This window comes from Anarhichas minor, unplaced genomic scaffold (assembly GCF_050575085.1).
Source record: "Anarhichas minor isolate MPS153535 unplaced genomic scaffold, ASM5057508v1 ptg000040l, whole genome shotgun sequence".
NCBI classification, from domain to species: domain Eukaryota; kingdom Metazoa; phylum Chordata; class Actinopteri; order Perciformes; family Anarhichadidae; genus Anarhichas; species Anarhichas minor.
In genome coordinates this window covers 8,341,876-8,361,907 of record NW_027466486.1, presented here as the reverse complement: position 1 = coordinate 8,361,907, position 20,032 = coordinate 8,341,876, and the positions used below count along the sequence as shown (strand labels likewise).

At 41.8% G+C, this 20,032-nt stretch overlaps 2 protein-coding genes across 4 annotated transcripts in view; one reads left to right on the top strand and one right to left on the bottom strand.

Annotated features, from left to right (window-relative positions):
- Positions 1-1,436: 1,436 nt before the first annotated feature.
- Positions 1,437-3,927, top strand: prlh2r (prolactin releasing hormone 2 receptor). The gene is made up of 2 exons (XM_076108667.1): positions 1,437-2,378; positions 3,426-3,927. The coding sequence occupies exons 1-2, from the start codon at positions 1,470-1,472 to the stop codon at positions 3,750-3,752; spliced, it is 1,236 nt and encodes a 411-aa protein (XP_075964782.1). The 5' UTR covers positions 1,437-1,469; the 3' UTR covers positions 3,753-3,927.
- Positions 3,928-5,276: 1,349 nt separating this feature from the next.
- Positions 5,277-20,032, bottom strand: part of bahd1 (bromo adjacent homology domain containing 1) — a 29,459-nt gene continuing 14,703 nt past the window's right edge. For 2 of the 3 annotated variants that reach the window (XM_076108512.1, XM_076108510.1), the window contains exons 2-7: positions 16,418-18,185; positions 13,171-13,589; positions 12,746-12,905; positions 12,548-12,627; positions 11,147-11,238; positions 7,386-10,892 (exon numbers count right to left, since the gene is read on the bottom strand). In XM_076108512.1, coding sequence (XP_075964627.1) covers positions 10,700-10,892; positions 11,147-11,238; positions 12,548-12,627; positions 12,746-12,905; positions 13,171-13,589; positions 16,418-18,056 — 2,583 coding nt within the window. In that variant the 5' untranslated portion in view covers positions 18,057-18,185 and the 3' untranslated portion in view covers positions 7,386-10,699. Of the gene's footprint in view, positions 5,759-7,385; positions 10,893-11,146; positions 11,239-12,547; positions 12,628-12,745; positions 12,906-13,170; positions 13,590-16,417; positions 18,186-20,032 lie in introns of those variants that run through there. The other variant, XM_076108511.1, reaches the window with a different exon arrangement.

Below are 20,032 nucleotides of genomic sequence, written 5' to 3'. Positions count from 1 at the left end.
GCGAGTGGGTTGCAGTGAAGATGTGAGGCTGCACATAGTTGGACACCCATCGGACAGAGGACACAAACGAATTCTGGACTGTCCAAGTCATTAAAAAATGTCTGACTGACATCTCTCAGAGGTACTTTCTTTTAATTCCTACATTTCGAAAATGCATGTACTCTGATAACTGTCAAATTTGCATGAAGTTATTTCTAAGAGAATAAATAGTTGTTTAATGATAAGATTGAGATCTATTTTGTGTATTTAGGGCTTCTTGAGATTTATAAAAAAAGAAAACTGATGTATGTGAATTACGTACAAATCAATGTATCGCTGATTAGGTTAGGTCAATGAGGCTTTAAGCTGATTCAGCATGAGAAAAGTCTGGTGCATATTGTTGTACATGATTAAACCAATCTCCATCGTAAAATTCAGATAATTTAGTAAGAGAACAGTAACATTACGACAAATGGTGCGGTCAGCCTAAGTAGGTCATTAATACGCACTTATTCATGCTCTACAGTAGGCTTTTGATTTACAGATGACGCTTTCACATTTGTGTTAGAACTATTTGGAATTTGGCTAATCTGACAAGATTAGTTTTGTAGATACTGATTGTTTGACATTTGTGTAGATATATAGTGTGATTCATTGCAGGACAGATATCATTTTCTTATCTTGCAAATTTAAATATAAACCACTCCAGTGCTTTCGTTCTCTTTGCTGTCATGTGTTTTTTGTTAATGAACCAATAAATCAACATTCATTTTAACATGCATAGTGGCAGATTAGTATCTCTTATTGCTCAGTAATAACTAGGTTGACGTCACAGGATTCAACAGATGTTCAGGATGACCATTTAGTTGGACTCTGAGGATGATATTGCTGCTCTATATGGAGCTAAGAGAGAAAGAAGAGCCATGGAATGGTTATGAAAACCAAAATGTTTTCCAAAGAATGAGATGGAAAATATTTGGAGCGGTGAATAAAAAGGTGACAAGTGTAGAGTGAAGAGGAGAGGAAGTATGCAGAAGAGGTGGATGAAATTGACAAGCCCTGCAGCTTTTCAAATCAAGATCGATTTTCATGCTCAAACTTTGACTGTGTAGGAATATGAACAGCTCGACAGATGTTGCTGTTTTTTTTATGATTATGATTATCATAAATTATAATGATTTATAGTATCTGTCCCCTAAAAGGTTGTGCGTACCATTTTCTCTTGGGATGTCGGGCTAATACACACATTTTCTCTCCCCATGTATACCATGAGTTTTGAAGATGGACACAAATTTGTTTCTCTCGCTCTGTTCAAACACATCTCGAATCTCCATAATTTATGGAGATTTAATATCACTTTGGGTTCAATAAAATTGTTTAATGCATTTTGCAAATATTTGCAGGCAATTATGATGCATAATTAGGTATCATATGTGCAGAATATGCTGCAGATTATAAATAGTTTGTTATTCATTGTGGCTCCTGCAGATATGGACTGGGAGAAGTCACTGAACCGATCCAGGGTGAACTCTTCTTCTCCAGCCTCTTCGTCATCTCCATCCATGTCTGACTCTTCATTCACCTTCTCCTGCTGCAACTCGTCTCACCCCCTCTTCTCCACCTCCCCGTTCTCGGACCCATCCTTTTCTGGCCTGGACCTCCTGTCCGACCTGAAGCCCGTCTTCATCCCTCTCTACTGTGCCGTGGTGCTGGTCGGCTGCTCCGGCAACCTCCTCCTGCTCTTTCTCATCTGGCACAACAAGAAAAGACACAACACCACAAACTTCCTCATCAGCAACCTGGCACTGGTCGACCTGGTCATGTGCGTCTTCTGCGTCCCTTTGACTGCATCCTACGCTTTTGACCAGCGTGGATGGGTGTTTGGTCCCCACATGTGTCATTTCGTCACCGTCATGCAGTCTGCAGCTGTCTACGCAGCATGCCTGTCCCTCATGGCCATCGCAGTGGATCGTTACGTGGTTGTGGCTTATCCCATCCGCAAAAGAGCAGGGGGCCAGTTCTGCTTAGGTCTGGTGGTCCTGATCTGGCTGTCCTCTCTGGCTTTATCCACACCTACGGCACTACACACCGTCCACCTGGACCTGCGGGCTGCAGGGCTGCAGATGACCGTTTGTGAGGAGTTCTGGGATGGCCAGGAGCGAGGCCGATTCATCTACTCCTGCTTCATTCTCCTCTTCTCCTACTTTGTCCCACTGGCTGCAGTCTCCATTTCCTACTGTGCTATATCCTACCAGCTGAAGCAGAGGACCAAGTCAGGCTTGACGGCGTGTCAGGAGTTGAGATCTGCGAGGGCTGCATGGAGCAGACAGAGGAGGAAGACCTTCTACCTGCTGCTGGTGTCCGTCCTCTGTTTCGCCTTCTCATGGCTTCCCTTACAGGTACAGATGAGTGGGAAAGAGAGACTGATGATTTGATGGATACAGGAAAACATGAATAAACTAGAATGGTGCACACAGTAGAGTGCAGATTTCGGCCAAGTGTGTCTGCAACAACTGCTGTATTGTATTATTGAATAAATTCAAACCACAATTGGCTAACGTCTAGTCTGTAAGGCTTTCTAAAACACACCTAATTCAAACTCAAAAACAAGCAGCGATGAATGAACGGAATCAGGTTTAAGAGTAGTCAGTGATGAGTCAGTGGCTAAAACTGGCAACCCGAAATATTACGCAGTTTGATGCAGCAGAGTACGAGATTAGTCAGAGATTTATCACTTACCGACACATGCACACACGTACACAAGCCCACTCTCGACCAATGGGGGAGATAATGAATTATTAAGGGTTCCTTAACTGCTTGCTCAGTCCATAGAATCTAAATATATCTACTAGCACCTCGAAAGCTCGAAAACAAACACTGTATCTTGATTGTTTAATTTTTACAAAACCCTACAAATATTGGCTTTGTGGCGATTGTGTGTTGGGCTACTTTTTGGCCGGTGCAGTGACTTCAACAAGTCTTGAAGTCAAAGTGAGACTGCCAGACACACAGATTTTTAGTCAGATTAAACAAATGAGATAAAACATGTTAACTGTTTCCTCCTTTCCAGTCTTTGTGCTAAACTAAGCTCACTGTAGCTTTCATTGCATAGACATGAGAGGAGTGTAAATATTTCAATCTTACTCTGCAAAAAACACAGTCTTCAGACTGAAATGACCCACTTGAACCAGCAACACAGCGTTTTACTGAGCTAAAGAGTCAGAACCGGTCACAGCGGCATGAGCAGTGACACGTTCACTTACTGACTTACATGTACTGAAGTGCATTTTAACGGTGATACCATTGCTTAGCTTACAAAAAGCAAACAAACTAAACATTCAGTGATACTTATAACAAATTTCTGAAGAATGTAATTGTTGAATTGATTACCAAATTACTTTTTCCTTGTATGAATGCTGAGTGCTAAACATTGTTTAACTTCACAGGTGGTGAATCTGATCCGTGACCTGGACACAGACTTCTCCATCTTAGGGAAGAGTTACGTTAACATCATCCAGGTGTCCACTCACCTGCTCGCCATGAGCTCCACCTGCTACAACCCTTTTATTTACGCCTCATTGCACAAAAAGTTCCTCTCCTACCTGTGCAGCCACTTCCTGTTCCGGAGGACAAAAACAGGAAAGGACAGAGGTCAGGGGTCAAGCACCCTGACGATGTCACACAGAGTGCAGCGCCTTCACACCTCCACGATTGTTGCAGATTTAGCAGGTGCTGTTGTAAATAACGTTATTCCTCAAGACATTTATGCTTAATAGTTGTTTCTCTTGAATACGCACAGGAATTGTATCTGCTGCTGTTTTCCAGAAAGGACACAGGGTATCTTCTTTACTTCATATTTAATCTGAATCTGGTCAGTGTTTATACTGACAGGCAAATTAAGTAAGAAACTAAATTAATTTAAAGCTCATTGAAATTCGAAAACTGACAAAGTGGCAAGGCTTTTATTTAACGGGTTATAGTCATAAATAAAAATGTACAGCTCCGTCTCTTTGACTGAATTTCTACAGGTGTAAAAACACTGACCTGCTTTGCTTCAAAGGATGTACCATGTTGTGTAATGATTTATATTTTGAACAAATGTGTGGAGGTTTATGTATTGAAAGTGACTTTAAACAGTGATTTTGCTCTTGTCTTTGCAAAAATACACAATGTACAGTTTTTCATCTAATTGTTGTACATATTCATATTCTTGAGCATGTCTACTACTTTACGTGTATATATATATATATATATATATATATATATATATATATATATATATATAAGCATGCTGTTCTAATCTAAATGTTTATGCCATTCCTGTCAACTTAAACTGATGGTGTATTTGGAGAACTGTATAGGTGTTTTACATGCGTTTTATCTTCTATTTTGTTGAATTTCATTCAATAAACATGTTTATTTAAATCATTGTCCCCTCTCCATTCATTGTGTGATAAAACAGGAACATGAAGAGTTTCTGTGATAATAAATTATGTATTTCTGTCATTCGGTTTGGCCTTGAGCCACTGGACGCTTTTCACACTCTCTGCTGCCGCTGTATGCAAATTCTGCAGCTTGAGTAAATGTCAAACTTTTAGATGGTGAGAGAATAAAAACCATCATCTATATCGTTCATTAGGATATTTAAAACACTACAGAGAGTAAAATAGTCAACATTTCATAAATTAAAATGACAGTTAACTTGTGTTGAATTTGCTTTAAAAAAAAAAACTTTTTACCGCTATAGGTGCATTTTTCAAATTGTGCTTACCTAATTTATGCAAATGTTCTGCATATGTTACAAGATACCTGAGCCACTTTTACCTGAAAACAAGCGGTCTGGTGAGTAAAATGCACCATTGCAGAGTTCTCAGCATTTTCTGACCTGCTACCTCAAGTCCTGTGCGACCATGCTGTATACCAAACAACACCACCCACTCTGTTGCGTTGCAATAATAAAATATGTTGTATATCAAAGTCCCACAACCCGTTTTTTTGCTCCGATATGCATTGTCAGCTGTGAGACCTTATATAGACAAGTGCATGACTTTACAAATCATGTTCAATCAATTCAATGTGCCACAGGTGGACTCCAATCAAGGTGTTGAAACAGCGATGCAAGTTAATCAAGAGAAATAGGAGGCACCTGAGCTACATAGCAAAGGGTCTGAATACTTGATGTCAATGTTATATTTCAGTTTTCGCAATTTGTTTTTTCTAAAATACTGTTTTCGCTTTGTCACTATGGGATGTTGAGGGCAGATTGGTGGTAGAAAAACTTATTTAAACGATTTGAACATGGTCCATGTGCAATTTATTGTAAGCAAATCTACTTATGCACCTTGCTATCCGCATGTCTGATTGTGTTGTCAACATCATTTATGAAAATGCAAATACAAGCAGGCTTAACAAAGTCTTTATATGCAAATGTCAGTGATGTTGATGAAGTGAAGTACCGGTAGTTGTGTGCTGTGGGTGTAAATTCAGGAGAGATGATGGTGCTTTGGATTGTTGGCCTGAACTCTATGCATTTGTAATGTTCAGAAGGACAGAGCTATGAAACAACACGAGCAGAAAAACAATGTAAACCTATTCTTAAAAGATAATGGTGTTGTTGTGATGTCTACTCTTGCCGCCTGATGATACAAATAAACAAACAAGACAATTCTGGAATAACCTTGCAGGGCATTTTGAGCTGAAGAAAACAATTGGCAGGCTGTCATTTGCAACTGTAGTACTTTGTTTCCCTCTAGACTCACAAGGCTCTTTCGAGGGGGCACTGTAGGGAGAAAACAAACAGAAACATTAATGAGGGCTTGATTGAGCATTAAAATCTTGAATATCTTTCTTCTGTGGAGAGGACTTTGTGCAGACCAACAAAGCAGCAGGAGAAACAAATCTGTTTTGACAAATCTTTGCAAGAATAATCTTAAATTTTCAAAAGCTAAAGCAGCTGTGCGCATGTGGTTGAGTACATCGCTGGTGTATAAAGCTGTACTCAGGAAAGCTTCAAAAGACAGGAGAGTGGTGAAAATTGGAATGAGTCAGTCCATGCAGGTGTGTAATTTAAAGACCTCAGGACCTCTATACTGGTATACACATGCTCTCAGCCCAACTCATAACTAAATCCTTTGTTGAGAGGCTTTGTAAGAAAAGTTTTTTTTTTTCTTTCAAATATTTTGTCCTTTAAACAACATTTAGTGGTTATCCCTTTTTGTATGAGGTACACCCACAGCTCTATCAGATGCTCCAAATATGTTCATTTCAATTTAAATCTTTTGCATAACATTCATAAACCATTTATCCATTAATTTTAGCTATTTTAACAGGTTTACCCATTACGTTTAGCATTTTAAACTGTTAATTATCTTTAGCGGTTAAAACGTTTATAAATAAATAAATATTTTTGGTTGATTTTTCGTTCGTTTTCACAATCATTTATACAGAGGTGCCCCCTTCGCATGCAAGTACCCGTGGTTGGGAATAATCGATTAAAAAGACATGTTGATTCTGTACTGGCTGTCACTGCAAAAACACAAAAAACAGGACCAGGACATCCAGAAGATGCAGCAATGTCATAAACACACATTCCCTGCACAACTCATTGAGACAGCAGCACACACACCAACACACCACTGCTAAATCATAGGTGAATTGAAGCAGCTGGCTCTTCTCTCCGACTCTTTCCCCACACACGCTTGCTGTTTCAGATGCAAATGATTTACCTGCCATCTAAAACCTCATAACCTGATTGAGTAGTGCTGGAGGCCTCATACATATTCATCAGAGGCCTGATTATTGAAGTGAGATGATTTATGTCTCCTCGTGTCGGCTTTCAAGATGCTCACACTCTTGTTTTTCCTGTCATGATCTACGCAGTGTAATAAATAAATAAATAGGATCCTTGTCATTTCCGGCGGAAGGAGATGAATGAATAAGAAAAGTAGAAACAAAGGGGAAAGGCGTGAGTTAATAAAAGGATAACTGTGATTTTGATTAAATATTATTTTTCTTTGTGTTTTTTACTTGAGATTTAAGTTAAAATAAAGTTGATTTATATGTAGTTTTCATGTGGCAGAAAGGTTTGAGTCTCCTTTCATCGCTGAAATTGTAAAACTTTCTCAAATGGAGGCATACATTTCTAATTGAACAAACATACATGAACCTTTATAGAGCATTTTTGTAATGTAATATTTGACACAAAATAATATAATTTTTCAAAAACCCCTTTTAAATCTCAGTGTTCTGATCGCTGCGATGACTGCGTTTGATAAAACCAATCACATATACAAATATTGGCTGAGTGAGCCCCCATGTGGGCAACAACTATTACTACAGCTCTCCCCTTGGCTAGAGTATTTGCCAATTAAACTAGATACAAGCCATAAAAAAAGCTTCCAAACATGTTCAAACTCATATATTATTTATTACAATTAAATATTTTTCTTATATTACAGAGGTCCATTTGAAACCATACAAATAATCTGTGCTGTGGTTAATATTTCCAAGATATTTCCAAAAACGCCATGCAAAGAATATGAACATAAATTCACATCAGAAGAACCAAAGTATAGTTGTTGTTTTTTTTGTACACCTGGGAATGAAATTAAAATTCACGTTTCGATACCTTCCCGTCTTTCTCTTTTTGGTGCAAACACCTCTTTGTGGTGATTCAAGATCAGACCAGCGTCATCGGGCAACAATGAAAGGCATTTGGAAGGTGGGTGAAAACAACAGCTCGTCCTTCTCGTCGGGGAAAACATTCGGAGTAAATACGGGTTGATGGGAACAGGCACAGAGGACCAATTAAGACATAAGTATCACACATCTTGATTAGACATAACTAGTTTGCAGAGCGATTCCTAAGGCCATAACATGGACTGTGTGTGGTTTCTAACTCTGATCCAGAACCTCCAGGGGGATTTAAAATTGAACATCCAAATAAAACCAAATAAAACCCACTTCTGCTTTGTTGGATTGTACTCTGTGGGCTTCCATACCGTCTGTCCACCATCCATCAACGTTCAATTAAATGTTCCAGTCAGTGAAAGTTTGCTTTAGTTTTGATACAGACGGATAACCTTTGCTTTGATCAAAATGTCAGGGTCTAATAAACGAACGAGAGTCAAAAAGTAATGGACCCAATCCTCCGTACAAAAAGTAAAGCAGAAGTAGGCAGGATGTGGGCATTTTCAAATGGTACTCCACCCAAAATGTATATTTTCACAATCAACGACCCCCTGTGGTTTAAAGGTAGTTGTAAATAGTTTGCAGTTCATGAAGAACAGCGGTTGGGATCTTAAAACGTGTCGGACACAAAGGATTGAAATGGTGACAAGTTTCAAAGCAGAATAAAGAATTAAAACACTCACAAACACTCTTGCGGCATAATCCATTTCCTCACTGCTTGAAGCTCTGCCAGGAAGTTGTGTCTTTTGTTGGGGACATAATAACCATACAGACGGACAGCTGAGAGGTGGATTATGACGAAGAAGCGGATTAGAAAAGTCTCTGTGGACATTTTGATACTTTTTGTCCACCATGAAAACGTTGTAACCACTGAAATTCATCCCAACCGATGGAGTTCAAGCGGACTGCAGCCGCTGTTCTTCGAGAAGCACAAAACTACAAACTCAATATTTTTGGGAAATACACTTTCTTGTTGAGAGTTAGATGAGAAAAATCAATACAGCACACTAAGAAGCCTCATTACCCGAGGCTGATATCAGCAGACATCTCTAAATGAAAGGCTGGGAATGTTCTATAAGGCAGCAAGATCAAGGGCACAGGCTAATGGCAAGGTAGGTTTAAATCATTGTAGCATTCGGCATTTAAAGGTGACGAGGCAAAGCTTTATCATCTCAGGAGAAGTGACAGGAAGCTGGGAGAGGCCAAGGTACGTTTTGGTCCTGCAGGTTAAGCATCTCTGGTCACATGTTAGCAGGTGTCCTTCAAACTGTATCTGAGATCCTTCTAAATGTGTCCTCGCATCTGCCCGGAGGACTTCAACACTTTCAACACAACATTTAATAGGCTTGTATTAGGCAAGCAAGCTCAGTCACAGAAATACTATTGCGAATGACTCACACGTTTCATCGTAGACAGTGCAGCTAAGAAGGAGAAACCTCCTTTATAATCAGGAATACAAGCCACTCATCTAAAACTCTATTCTTTAAAATTATCTTTTGAAAATAAATTATATTTTCTCAGTACAGAAATAAATACATATCTTCTCTCAAACATAGGAATGGATCATCATCATAATCACAGATCTAATTGCTACACTGAATACATTACTCACCATCTCAGCGGTGAAGAAACAAGAATATAGGTGACTAACTGCCATCTGCCACGAACAGAACAGACACTCATCCAGATATATAAATGCAAATGTACAGTTAGCTGACACCGGAGTCATATTACTCCTCTGACAATCAGCTTTGAGAAGGTAAAATATTCCTCAGCATCGGCATAACAAAAAAAACCTGTCAATGCTCGGCTCATCGGCCGTCTTCACACTGCAAAAAGCTAAACTAACTGAAGTGTGCTTTCTTTGTAGAGTGTAGTACTACGTTAGGAAATCACCATTCAGGTGAATCGAAGAGTTACATAAAATTCATACTTCTCTCAGGAAAAAAACAGAGAGGTGGAGCTAAAAAAAACGTCCACGTTTCGTTGTTTGCCGCGCCTGTACTTAATCAGTGTTAACAGAGTTGAATTTGATTTCATCAAACCTTCTGATCAAGAACTCTCCTCACAGCTGTGGTTAAGAGTTCACTAGAAAGACATACAGGGTCAATCATAGTTACATGGAAATGGAAATGTTAAATCATAGAACAGTTTGAAAATTGGGAAATTTGCTTTCTTGCCAAGAGTTTGATGAGAAACTCGATACGACTCTCATGTTTGTCATGGTTAGCTTAGCTCAGCACAAAGACAGGAAACAGGTGGAAAGAGCTAGCCAGACCCTGTCCCGTTTTGAGTCTCGATGCTAAGCTAAAGGGTGCAGTGCACTAGGTTCATATTTAACCATACAGACACAAGAGCGGCATCGATTATCTCATCTAACTTTTGTCAAGAAAGCAAAAAATATCCCCAAAAACTATTCCCTAAAACACCTTGAACACAGATGTTCACTGGAGCTTCTCTGTAAAACATTTGTATGCAGAATATATCTTAATATCAAATGTGATTGAATATTCAGCCACTCAGAAATCTCTTTGTCTCCTCTCAAGGGCCAATGCGGCATGATATGCCTAAAAGTTTCTTCAGCTATGGCGTATCATTGAGACACACCAAGTGTCTGATATCCGTCAGGCAGACAGTAACATATTTCACATGTAACATCAACCTCTCTTCATACTCATCAAATGTCACATTTCTAAGAGCTACAGTAGCATTTTCTACAGCAGAGTAAGTTCCACGTTCTCCAAACAGCTGCTACGACACCACAGAGCCATGTATGACAAAGACCATTACACTGCCATATTAACTGTTATACTACATGTCAGAGTATTACTTTTACTAAATAAAAGGTGTGGTATGTAAGTACGAGCAAGTGATTTTAAAACAAATGAAGCTCATCTGTCAATCCTTCATTCTAAACTTCCAGTTGCTGTCCCACAAGCAGCAGGTAGGTGTGTAGCCAATAACAAGTTGTGGAAGGTGTATAAGATTATCTCACTTCCAATAGCATCACGTGTCATGCCCCCGTCAGATGCTACTGCAGGTTCTTGAGGAGGCGTCCGTAGCGAAAGTCATAGACGTGTCGACAGAAATACACCAGCTCTGGGTCGACGTCATCGGGCACACAGTGGTGGGTGGGCATGGCGTTGCCGACAATGGGTGGCACCACGAAGGAGGCGGCACAGTCGCGCACGCCCTCCCTATGGCGTTTTACCAAGGCACAAAATCTGGACGAAGCACAAATAGTCGGACATCAAACTCAATCGTCTTAAAAAAAGCATTTAAGAAAACAGATGTTTCATGGGAGCAAACTTGTCTGAGGGACTGAGAAAAAACAGCCTGCTTTTTGTGTTAAACATTGTGCATTTCAAAACCAGCGCTGTAGGATTTTCTCAGCAGGACTATGTCATCTTTCTAAGGAAACATGTTTAATGCAAGAAATACACTTCAAAGAAAGCCACCACAAAATGTTCTCTCTTACCGACAAAACTGTGCCAATGTTAGGACATAGCATTTGTCTTCAATACAGGCCACACTGTTCACATCCTGGTGACGAGACGCAAAGATCTCATTCTGGAGAAAGAAAGTGTCAGTCATGTAAAAAAAAAAAAAACTCAATCAACCAAGACTCAAAATGAAGCAACTGATCCCTTAAAGGTGCAGTGTGTAGCATTTGGCAGCATCTAGCGGTGAGGTTGCAGATTCAACCAACAAAAGCTTCGCCTGTGTGCCAAGCATGTAGCAGAAGTGGTCGACACAAAATGTAAATGGCCCCATCTAGAGCCGGTGTTTAGTTTGTCCGTTCTGGGCTACCGTAGTAACATGGCGGACTCTGTGAATCAGTAAATGTAGATACAAACAGCTCATTCTAATGTAACGAAAACACAACGATTCTTATTTTCAGGTGATTTCACACTAAAGAAGACATCATTATTAACATTACAGTCCACTTCTGCTAATCCTTACTTCCTTCAGGCCTTCCTACTTCATTGCACATGAGCACTTGTGCCTTCCAGACATGGAGAAGGAGCGAGACAGAGTCACTTCCTCAGAGACAAAGCCCTGCTACTGTTCTCACACCGCTGCTCTGATGCGTTTGTAAATTCAGCCGAGAAATGACAGCTGTGTGGTTTATTGTTTCTAGAGATTAAATAAAGTGCAACTTGGTCCTTTGGGAGATTACCGACAATGCGACGCAAGCGCAACAGAAGCTGCTCGTCAACATGTGTGTCTGCCAGCGTACGTGCGTGTTTGTTTGTTCATACTCATCTCTTTCAAACTCATTTTCACTTTCAGAGTCAGAAGTGAATGGAGAGAGGCTCAAGATGAATTGCTAAAAACATTAGTGTGTTATGTTGTGTTGCAAACTAATTCTCATATCCGACAGGAAAATATTTTATTAGAAAAAGGAATTAAGCCAGAATATACCCTGCACACTTAGCCAACAGAAAAGAGACACTGTTTAAAAGATAATGTTGTCACTGTATACTTTACATCAACAAAAATCTAATTCCAAAACTAACAATGCCGTAATCTGTTTCTCAGTTCTTTCCAACTTCCCCTCTGTCTGTGGTTCTCAGACTCATTTGTTCCTACTGAAGATGTTATAAATATAAAGTTTCTTTTTGAAAAAGAGATAGGTATAATAGATTGTGTTTTAAAAGTCGGTTTATCTTATTTCCACTTTTCCACTTAAGAGACGTGGCTAACGTGGCATGAAGCATAAATATTCTAGCGATGCTTACATTCAGTTAAATAAACCTCACACACTGATTTACAAACTGTTTGCAGATTGTTAACTGGAGCTATGTTTGATTTTACGTCTAACACTTGCAGACCAATCGGAAACCGGTATTAAAAAAAAAAAGGCGTAAAACCTCACCTCACAATGTAGACTGGGATTGCGTCCCCCCTGTGTGTGTTCTGGACGGTAGTACCAAAACAGACTCATCATCAGCTCTCCTGAAGACAAACAAACAAAAACACACACAGTTCACTTCAGTGCTCAGCCGGTTATTACCGCATTGATTCAGCTTTCTCGTGTGCTGGAAGTCAACACTGTGTGCAGTAGGTGTCCTACCTGACTCTGGCTCTTCCCACAGAGATGAGATCTTGGCTACGTAAGGCAGAGACTTCTTTCTAGGTCCAGATTTCAGCAGAACAGTGTCTCTGACCCGAATCAGCTCCCCGTCCCTCTGGACTCCCTCGAAACACTTCCTCAGCACCGGAGCCTCCTCTCCCTGGGAACACAGGCAGCAGGAAATGTTGACTCCTCAAGCAGCCAGACGCTGATGAAATGTGATTTGTATTGAATGACTTCTGTACCTCAACAGAAATGTGGACAAAACTCAACATACAGTGAAACAGCTCTAATGTCTACGATGCGGGTGTAATAAATCACACTCTCTTAGGACAAGGCAGGCCCGTTAAATGACACCACATGTAATTACAAGCGGCACCGTCATGGCTGCATCAGAAAGCACCAGCATGGCTTTCTCTACGTACCACAGAGAAAACCTCCTTCTGAAAGGGCAGGCCAACTGGTTGCCAGCCATTGGTTGATTTTTGGCGTCCGTTCTTTGGCTGCTTAGCAACCGTTCGCCCTCCGACGCTGGCGGCGCCGAGCTTCTGCTTCTTGTTCCTGTTGAGAGGGCAGGCAGCCGAGCCGATGCCGCCGATGCCGCCGGTGCCGCGCGCGCCAGACCTCGACCCGCTGGGCGACTTGGCACTCTGTGGACACTCCTTCGCCACCTGCAGCGGCGGCTGCGGTCGGCCGGGGTCCGACAGTGGAGTCTGGATGCGGGGCACAGATTGGCCGGCCGGAGGCACAGTGGGAGAGGGGCAGCCAGTCAGGGTTCTGGGGCCGGGAGAGATGGGGATGGAGGAAGATCTGTGATGGTCGTTGAGGGTCGATGGGTAGTCGTCTGAGGAAGAAACAAAACAGGCAACATAAAGTAGAGTGACAGACAGTCCTTTAAGGAGCCGCTACGGTGATCATCAACCTTTAATAAGGTTACACAATAGAGACATGAACGATACTCAGTTATTAGTTCCGCTGAAGCAGCAGAAATAACAAACAGAGCCTCAATTAAGGTCAATTATAGTCTTTAACATTGAAACCCCTCACACACACACAAACACATACACACACACTAAAGCTAAGTGTGCAATAACAAGAACAGGTTCTGCACACTCCCATGACAGTTGTGGTGATGACATTAAGGTTAATTAATGGTCAATGTTTCCTCCATGGAGAATACATTAACGTAAGCATTACGCCACTTGCCATGAGCAAACATAGGATTTATATATATATATATATATATATATATATATATATACATACACACACACACGTATATATGCGTACATGGATGTGTATCATACTGTTGTGTTACTTGTACTTTAATTGAGTACTTACATGTTATGCTGCTTTATACACACACTACATTTCAGAGGGAACATTGCATTTTATACTCCACTACATTTATTTGACAGCCAGTTAATAGTGACTGCAAATTAAGATTTTATGTGCGAAACCTTTACTGACCTCATAAATTCTGATGTAGTGTGTACTGTAATGTGGCTCAAGATAGCTCAACCTCAACATCAAAATGCTGCTCTACACAGTAGAGAACATTTCATTGCTTTTGAATTCAGTCTTTGTGTTGTAAAAAGGAGGATGTGCCATTTCTTATGTAAAATGTGTTGCTTTAAAGTAATCGTCTGAATATTTCTGCCACCACAATTACTACATCGTGATTTAATTATCGTATCATTTAAAAGCCCTGCACACCCACAAGAGGTGTTTTCACTACTCACACCTCTGCTCAGGCGGATGACACAGTCTCCTAAAAAATTGCATTCCCATACAACTAAACTGCATTCTCAATTACATTTCTTCAGAATTACTTTCTGTGCAACGAATAGAAGTTCGTGGCAAACAATTATACAAAATGTCATCGAACATTCCCAGTTGCTACATTTCTGTCCTACCATAGCGTGACTAACCCTACTCTGCCTCTGGTTGGCCCTGATACTCTTATCTTGATCCTCGCCAGTCTCACTCATAATAATAAGCCATGTGCTTCTGCTTGTTGCACAGAGAGTGTGTATTTCCAGAGCAATCATTTTATGTATTTATGTTTGAATGTATAAATGCAGTAACTGTTTTTTCTATAATGTATTTACTTATGCGTGTGTGTTTTTGTCTGCTTTTAAAAGCTGAACTGAGGAGACTTTGACATGGCATTTAAGTATTGAATTGAATGCAGGAGACCAGGCTGCTGCCCAATAAGGTGCAAGTTGTTTCGCCTGAACAGGTGCAGCAAAATTAACAGGAGGGCGAGGGAGATGTCAATCAAACCTGATCCGTGCCCATTCAGTACGGAGAAGAGGTCTAATCAGGCAGAAAAGTGAAAAAACACCTGTGTGGGTGGACGAGGCCGTTTTCACAGGAGACATTTTGACTTGTCGTGACAGGAAAACCACAGGTGTTACGAATAATATTAACCATAGCTCTGTTCTATTCATGAGTCCCCAGTAAGCCGTGACATGGTGACAGTAAGCCAACATGCACAATACCAGGATGAGCAGCTAAATGCAATTCAGCCGTCATCAATTCTATTATTTACACCTGTGCTCGTCCTACTGTGACGAATGTCAAAATGTCTTCTGTGAAATCTAATAGTAAAAACCTGAAGATTTCGGTGCTCTTGTCAACAAGAGTCTCAGCCCTCACAGCCTGACCTGCTTTTGGTTGCCACAGAGAGAGAGAGAGAGAGAGAAAGAGAAAGAGAGAGAGAGGGGGGGTGAGTGAGTGCAGCTGAGGTGCAACAGTGTGTGCTCACGTGTCATTAGTGTTGCTTTGAGGTCACAGTCAGGTGTTTTCTAACCATACACTCGCACAGAGAGACGCATATCATAAAGCGTTTTTCCTGTTCTGGTTCACATCTCTGACTCAAACTCTGTAACTAACTGCTGACATTTGAGCTCATACGATGAGCTCATTAGGTTTTCAGCCGCAAAGGCCGTGTATTCACTGTCCGGCCGCTTGTATTCAAACGAAGACAAAAGAGGTCTTGCCCTTTATCTGATATTTTCTTTGTTACCTCCCGCTCAAGTGACATTCCAAAATGGAAGATTAAAAATGCCTAACATGATAGCTATTCTCAGCACATTGTACTGCTGTGGCAGCCGGAATTGGAGGGGGGGGGGGAAATAACCTAAGAACTACGGAGAGCTAAGCTCATGAACGTTTAATACTAAAACCTAGTCGGGGAATCCTTCTGTCTTACTTAAAGGGGTCAGTGATTTTATTTTACACATAAAGTTCAGTTTCCTTCTCATGGGGAGCTCAGCCTGTGAACAAAAAGTTGCTTCACTTATTTTGTGGCTCCGCAGGAAGCTCTCGAAAGACTGAGAATTTACTACAAACTCCAAATGTAGAACAATAAGCCTCCGTTACAAACTGGGGGCCAGGAGTTGAAGAAAGATGTTGACATCCAACATGCAGGGGGAGTTTTCACTCAACCAGGACGGGAATCTTAAGGAAGGCAACTTTAAAGTTAATCTGCAGTACATCACTGCCACACTTTTACTACACACATCCTATTAGGATTCAGAAATAAAAGAGATAATGGACACGCTACTGTCCTTATTCCTTACATCTGAGGCGTTTGAGGAGTGTTGTTACATAAGTACCATTAAGACAGATACCAGTACATTAACTCATCATTGACTGTCTGCTCACCTCTTTTGATGCCGTGGTTACATTTGGTGCAGTCCGGGGGGCTGAAGGAGCACCCTCCTCTGGCGATGGCTGGAATCACACCGGTGTAGGAGGAGTAGCCGTTGACCCTGCAGGGCTCTCCGTAGCACGCCTCCACTGAGGTGCAGCAGTACACTGGATGGGTAATCCCTGAGGGCTGTGGACCGGTGCTGGGCAGCAGCTTGGGTCTCTTGCCGCTCTTTGGGGACAAAGCGAGGGGTGACATGGGAGAGGGGGAGGTGTCCGGGTGGCTGAAGTGGACGTAGTAGCCGGGGAAACAGGTGTAGGTGTGCGGGCTGATGGTTATGGCTGCCGGATGGGTTACGGAGTGAGGGGCCTGAAGATGGTGGTGATGATGGTGGTGGTGGTGATGGTGGTGGTGGAACACCTCGGACAGCGTGCCGTCCTCGGGCTCCTTGAAGGTCTTGTCCTCCAGGAAGAGGGCCAGTCTGTGACAGTACTCGACGCACCTCTCCTGGGAGCAGCAGTAGCAGGAAGACACGTCAGTCTCCACCTGCTCCTTTTTGATTGTTTTCAAGGAGAATCCCAGCGAAGAGCCACGATGGAGCTCATGTTTGAGACACTCCTGTCCTCCTGCGGCGCCCTTCCACTCTGGATCCAGAGCCTCACTTTTACACAAACTGCAGCAACCCTGGATGGTAGAGTCCGGCTGGGAACGAACCGGATCTTCTGTACCCTGTTTTATGTGCTTTAGTTGGTCCGCATGTTTGGGATGTGTTGTTCCTTTGGTCAGCGTCGTTTCTCCACATACTGGCTTACCGCTAATCTCACCCTGAGTCGTCGCTGCTGCTTCACTCCCACTCGCCGGCTTGGAGTCCGTCTTCTTTTGCCGTTTGGTTCCATACCGGCTACTAGTGAGTTTGAGCAGCGTTGCAGCAGTAAGGCCTGCTTGACGCCGAGGCGTCGGCGCAAACAAAGCCAACCAGTCGATGTTCTCAGCCTTCGCTGGCGACCGCCTCTGTTTTTTAGGTCTTTCTTTTGGGTCTGCTTTCCCTCTCGGGGGAACCTTTTTGGTTTTATGACCTCTATTTTCATTTTTAGTGAGACTATCTTTTGCTTTGTCTTCACTAGAAGGCTGCCGTTTCTTCGTGAGATTTGAATCATCTCTGTAGAGCAGCAAGCTGTTGACAGCCTCAGCGTTAAGAGAGGCCATTCTCCGCTGGCGGGGCTCAAAGACAGGTGCGGGAAACGTGAGTAAGGCGTCAGATTGGTTGATTTTTGGTTCCAGTGCTTGCTGATTGGCTGTGGACGTTTTCTTAAATCCAGATTTGGTCCTTCTTTGACTGGAGCTGGAGTGCAGCTTCTTCTTGACTTTAACCCTCTTTTGTTTCCCAGATTTTGGTGCATCCTTTACTTTACCCTCAACTCGTTTCTCCTCCAGACGGGTGAGCAGGACGCAACAATCCAGCGCATCTCCGTCACCCCCTGCCAGCGTCTTCTTTCTATGTCGATGAGACTCTTTTCTATCCCTCTTTTTCCTTCCTCTCAACTCATTTTTTCTCTCTTTCCCTTTTTTCACACCACCTCCTTTCTCCTTGCTTCCCTTCTCCTTCCGGGGCTTCCCACATTTCACAGGCTGGCTCCGCTGAGCTTTCACCATTGTCACAGCGTCCGGGGGCAGAGCCACCACCTCCTCTTCATCCACGTGGGTCCTACAATGGCGGGTTTCAGCTCAGAGAGACCCTTCAGCGAGCATCATCATGGGTCATCACCAGGGTCCATAGACTCTCTGGGGAGACACAGATTGGACATTTAACTGTAAAGCTGAAGCCGCACAAAGACAGAGAATCTGAGAGTGACTTAATGTAACCGACAGGATCTTTTGATGCATTATTCAACAATCGGATTTACTTAGTTGGCTGTCCAGGTCCCCAGAGAATATGACCACTTAGACAGCCTTTCTCCTTGACATGCAAATACACTGCACACACAAGACGGAAGATGAGCGGAGATAAAGAGCACATGATACGTTATGCCTGAGGCCATATGTACTCCAACCTCCTTCCCATTTGTCTGCTCCGTCTTAGTTTAACATTTGCTCTTTTCCCACTTATCTCATTATATAGGAATTCATTATGCTGCGTCTGCTGCGTGTTTTGATTCAGGATTGCAGCTGACTTAAAAAATAAAATATTGCCTTTTCGCTTTGTCAATAAAGATCATTTTAAGCTCCATGAGCTCATATTGAAGCACATTAATGACTCGCACAATCCACAAGGAGCTCAATATTACGAGCTTTTACTCACTCAGTGATGAAGCGCAGAAACACGGCCCAGAATCAGTTTAGGTGATGCATTTAATGTTTGATGCGATGGATGCTTTTAGAAGCGATTTGGATCTGTAATGCACTATTCCGCACTGATTTGTTGTTAACCATAGCCACAGCCTGAAGCTGATCTCTGTGCATGGCACTATGGCTCAGCAAAGAGTAGGTAATCAGATTAAACATGAAAAGACTGTCACATTGAGGGAGTGTATCTTTCAATTTCTACAAGGTAAAAGGCTCAGCCAACTCTTTAAAATCACTGTGAGGCATGACATTAAGGAGTCATTCTCCAATATTTGAAGACACCAAAGCAAACTGCATGATCAAGTGACTCATGAATTGATCCTTATTTCACCAGCACAGGCGGCGGAAAACACGCGTCAAACAATAGCCTCTTCAGTTTCCATGTCAACAGGCTGCTACAGAGTGCATCAAAGCACCTCCAGCAACTTCGGAGTAGAAGACGCATAAGCTGCACGATCCTCTGCAATTCACACGAGTCTTTCTGCTCTCTCAACACAAAAAGCACCTCACTTAGGAGAAAACCTTTAAAGCTCCGAAGATTCAACTGCCAGTGACCTTTATGCAATGACACTCCTGTGTGCAGCATGAAGACGGATCATCCTTCTGCCCCGAAACACAATTATGCCACTTGACCTCCAAGAACTAAGTCAGCATGGGACTTTTTATTTTTTAAATGAAGTGACTCTGCAGCCAGAAAACCATTCAGCTTTTTACGAACACTTACTCTCTCAGACATGAATAAGTCTGAATCTCAGCTTCCATTAATACCAGACACAAATAAGACCAGTTCGATTATTTAACAAGTTGCTCGTTATGAGGGCACATTCGTTATCTGACAAGCTCATACGTCAAATGATTGTCAAATATTTCCAAAGTTGTCAATAAAATAGCAAAAATGCTCCTTACAGTTTCTCCGAACCCAAGTGGAGATATTCTAGAGCTACCCTCACTTTGTCGATTAGTCAACTAGTCATTTTGGTCTCAGTCGACTAAGATTTTCTGCTTTTCATGATGAATTTCCAAGCAACTTATAAACACATCTTTGGTAAACACTGGATTTAAAGTGGTACTTTTCTGTGATTCTTACCAACTAAACTAATTAAATCGACTAATAAATTAGTCGACTAAGAATTTCTTTGGTCGAGGACAGCCCTGCCCTACTCAAAGGTCTTGTTGGTCCTCAAAGATATTCTGTTAAAACAGAGAAAAGCCGAAGCTAGAACTAGAAAATGACTTTAATGATTCTCAAAAATTGATTTTAAACTTTCTGTTGATAAACTGATCCA

Excerpts from the sequence above, each read along its gene's own strand:
- prlh2r (XM_076108667.1), top strand. The coding sequence starts at position 1,470 with ATGGACTGGGAGAAGTCACTGAACCGATCCAGGGTGAACTCTTCTTCT. Across the intron at positions 2,379-3,425 it reads TCTCATGGCTTCCCTTACAG|GTGGTGAATCTGATCCGTGA; the intron begins GTACAGATGAGT and ends TTAACTTCACAG.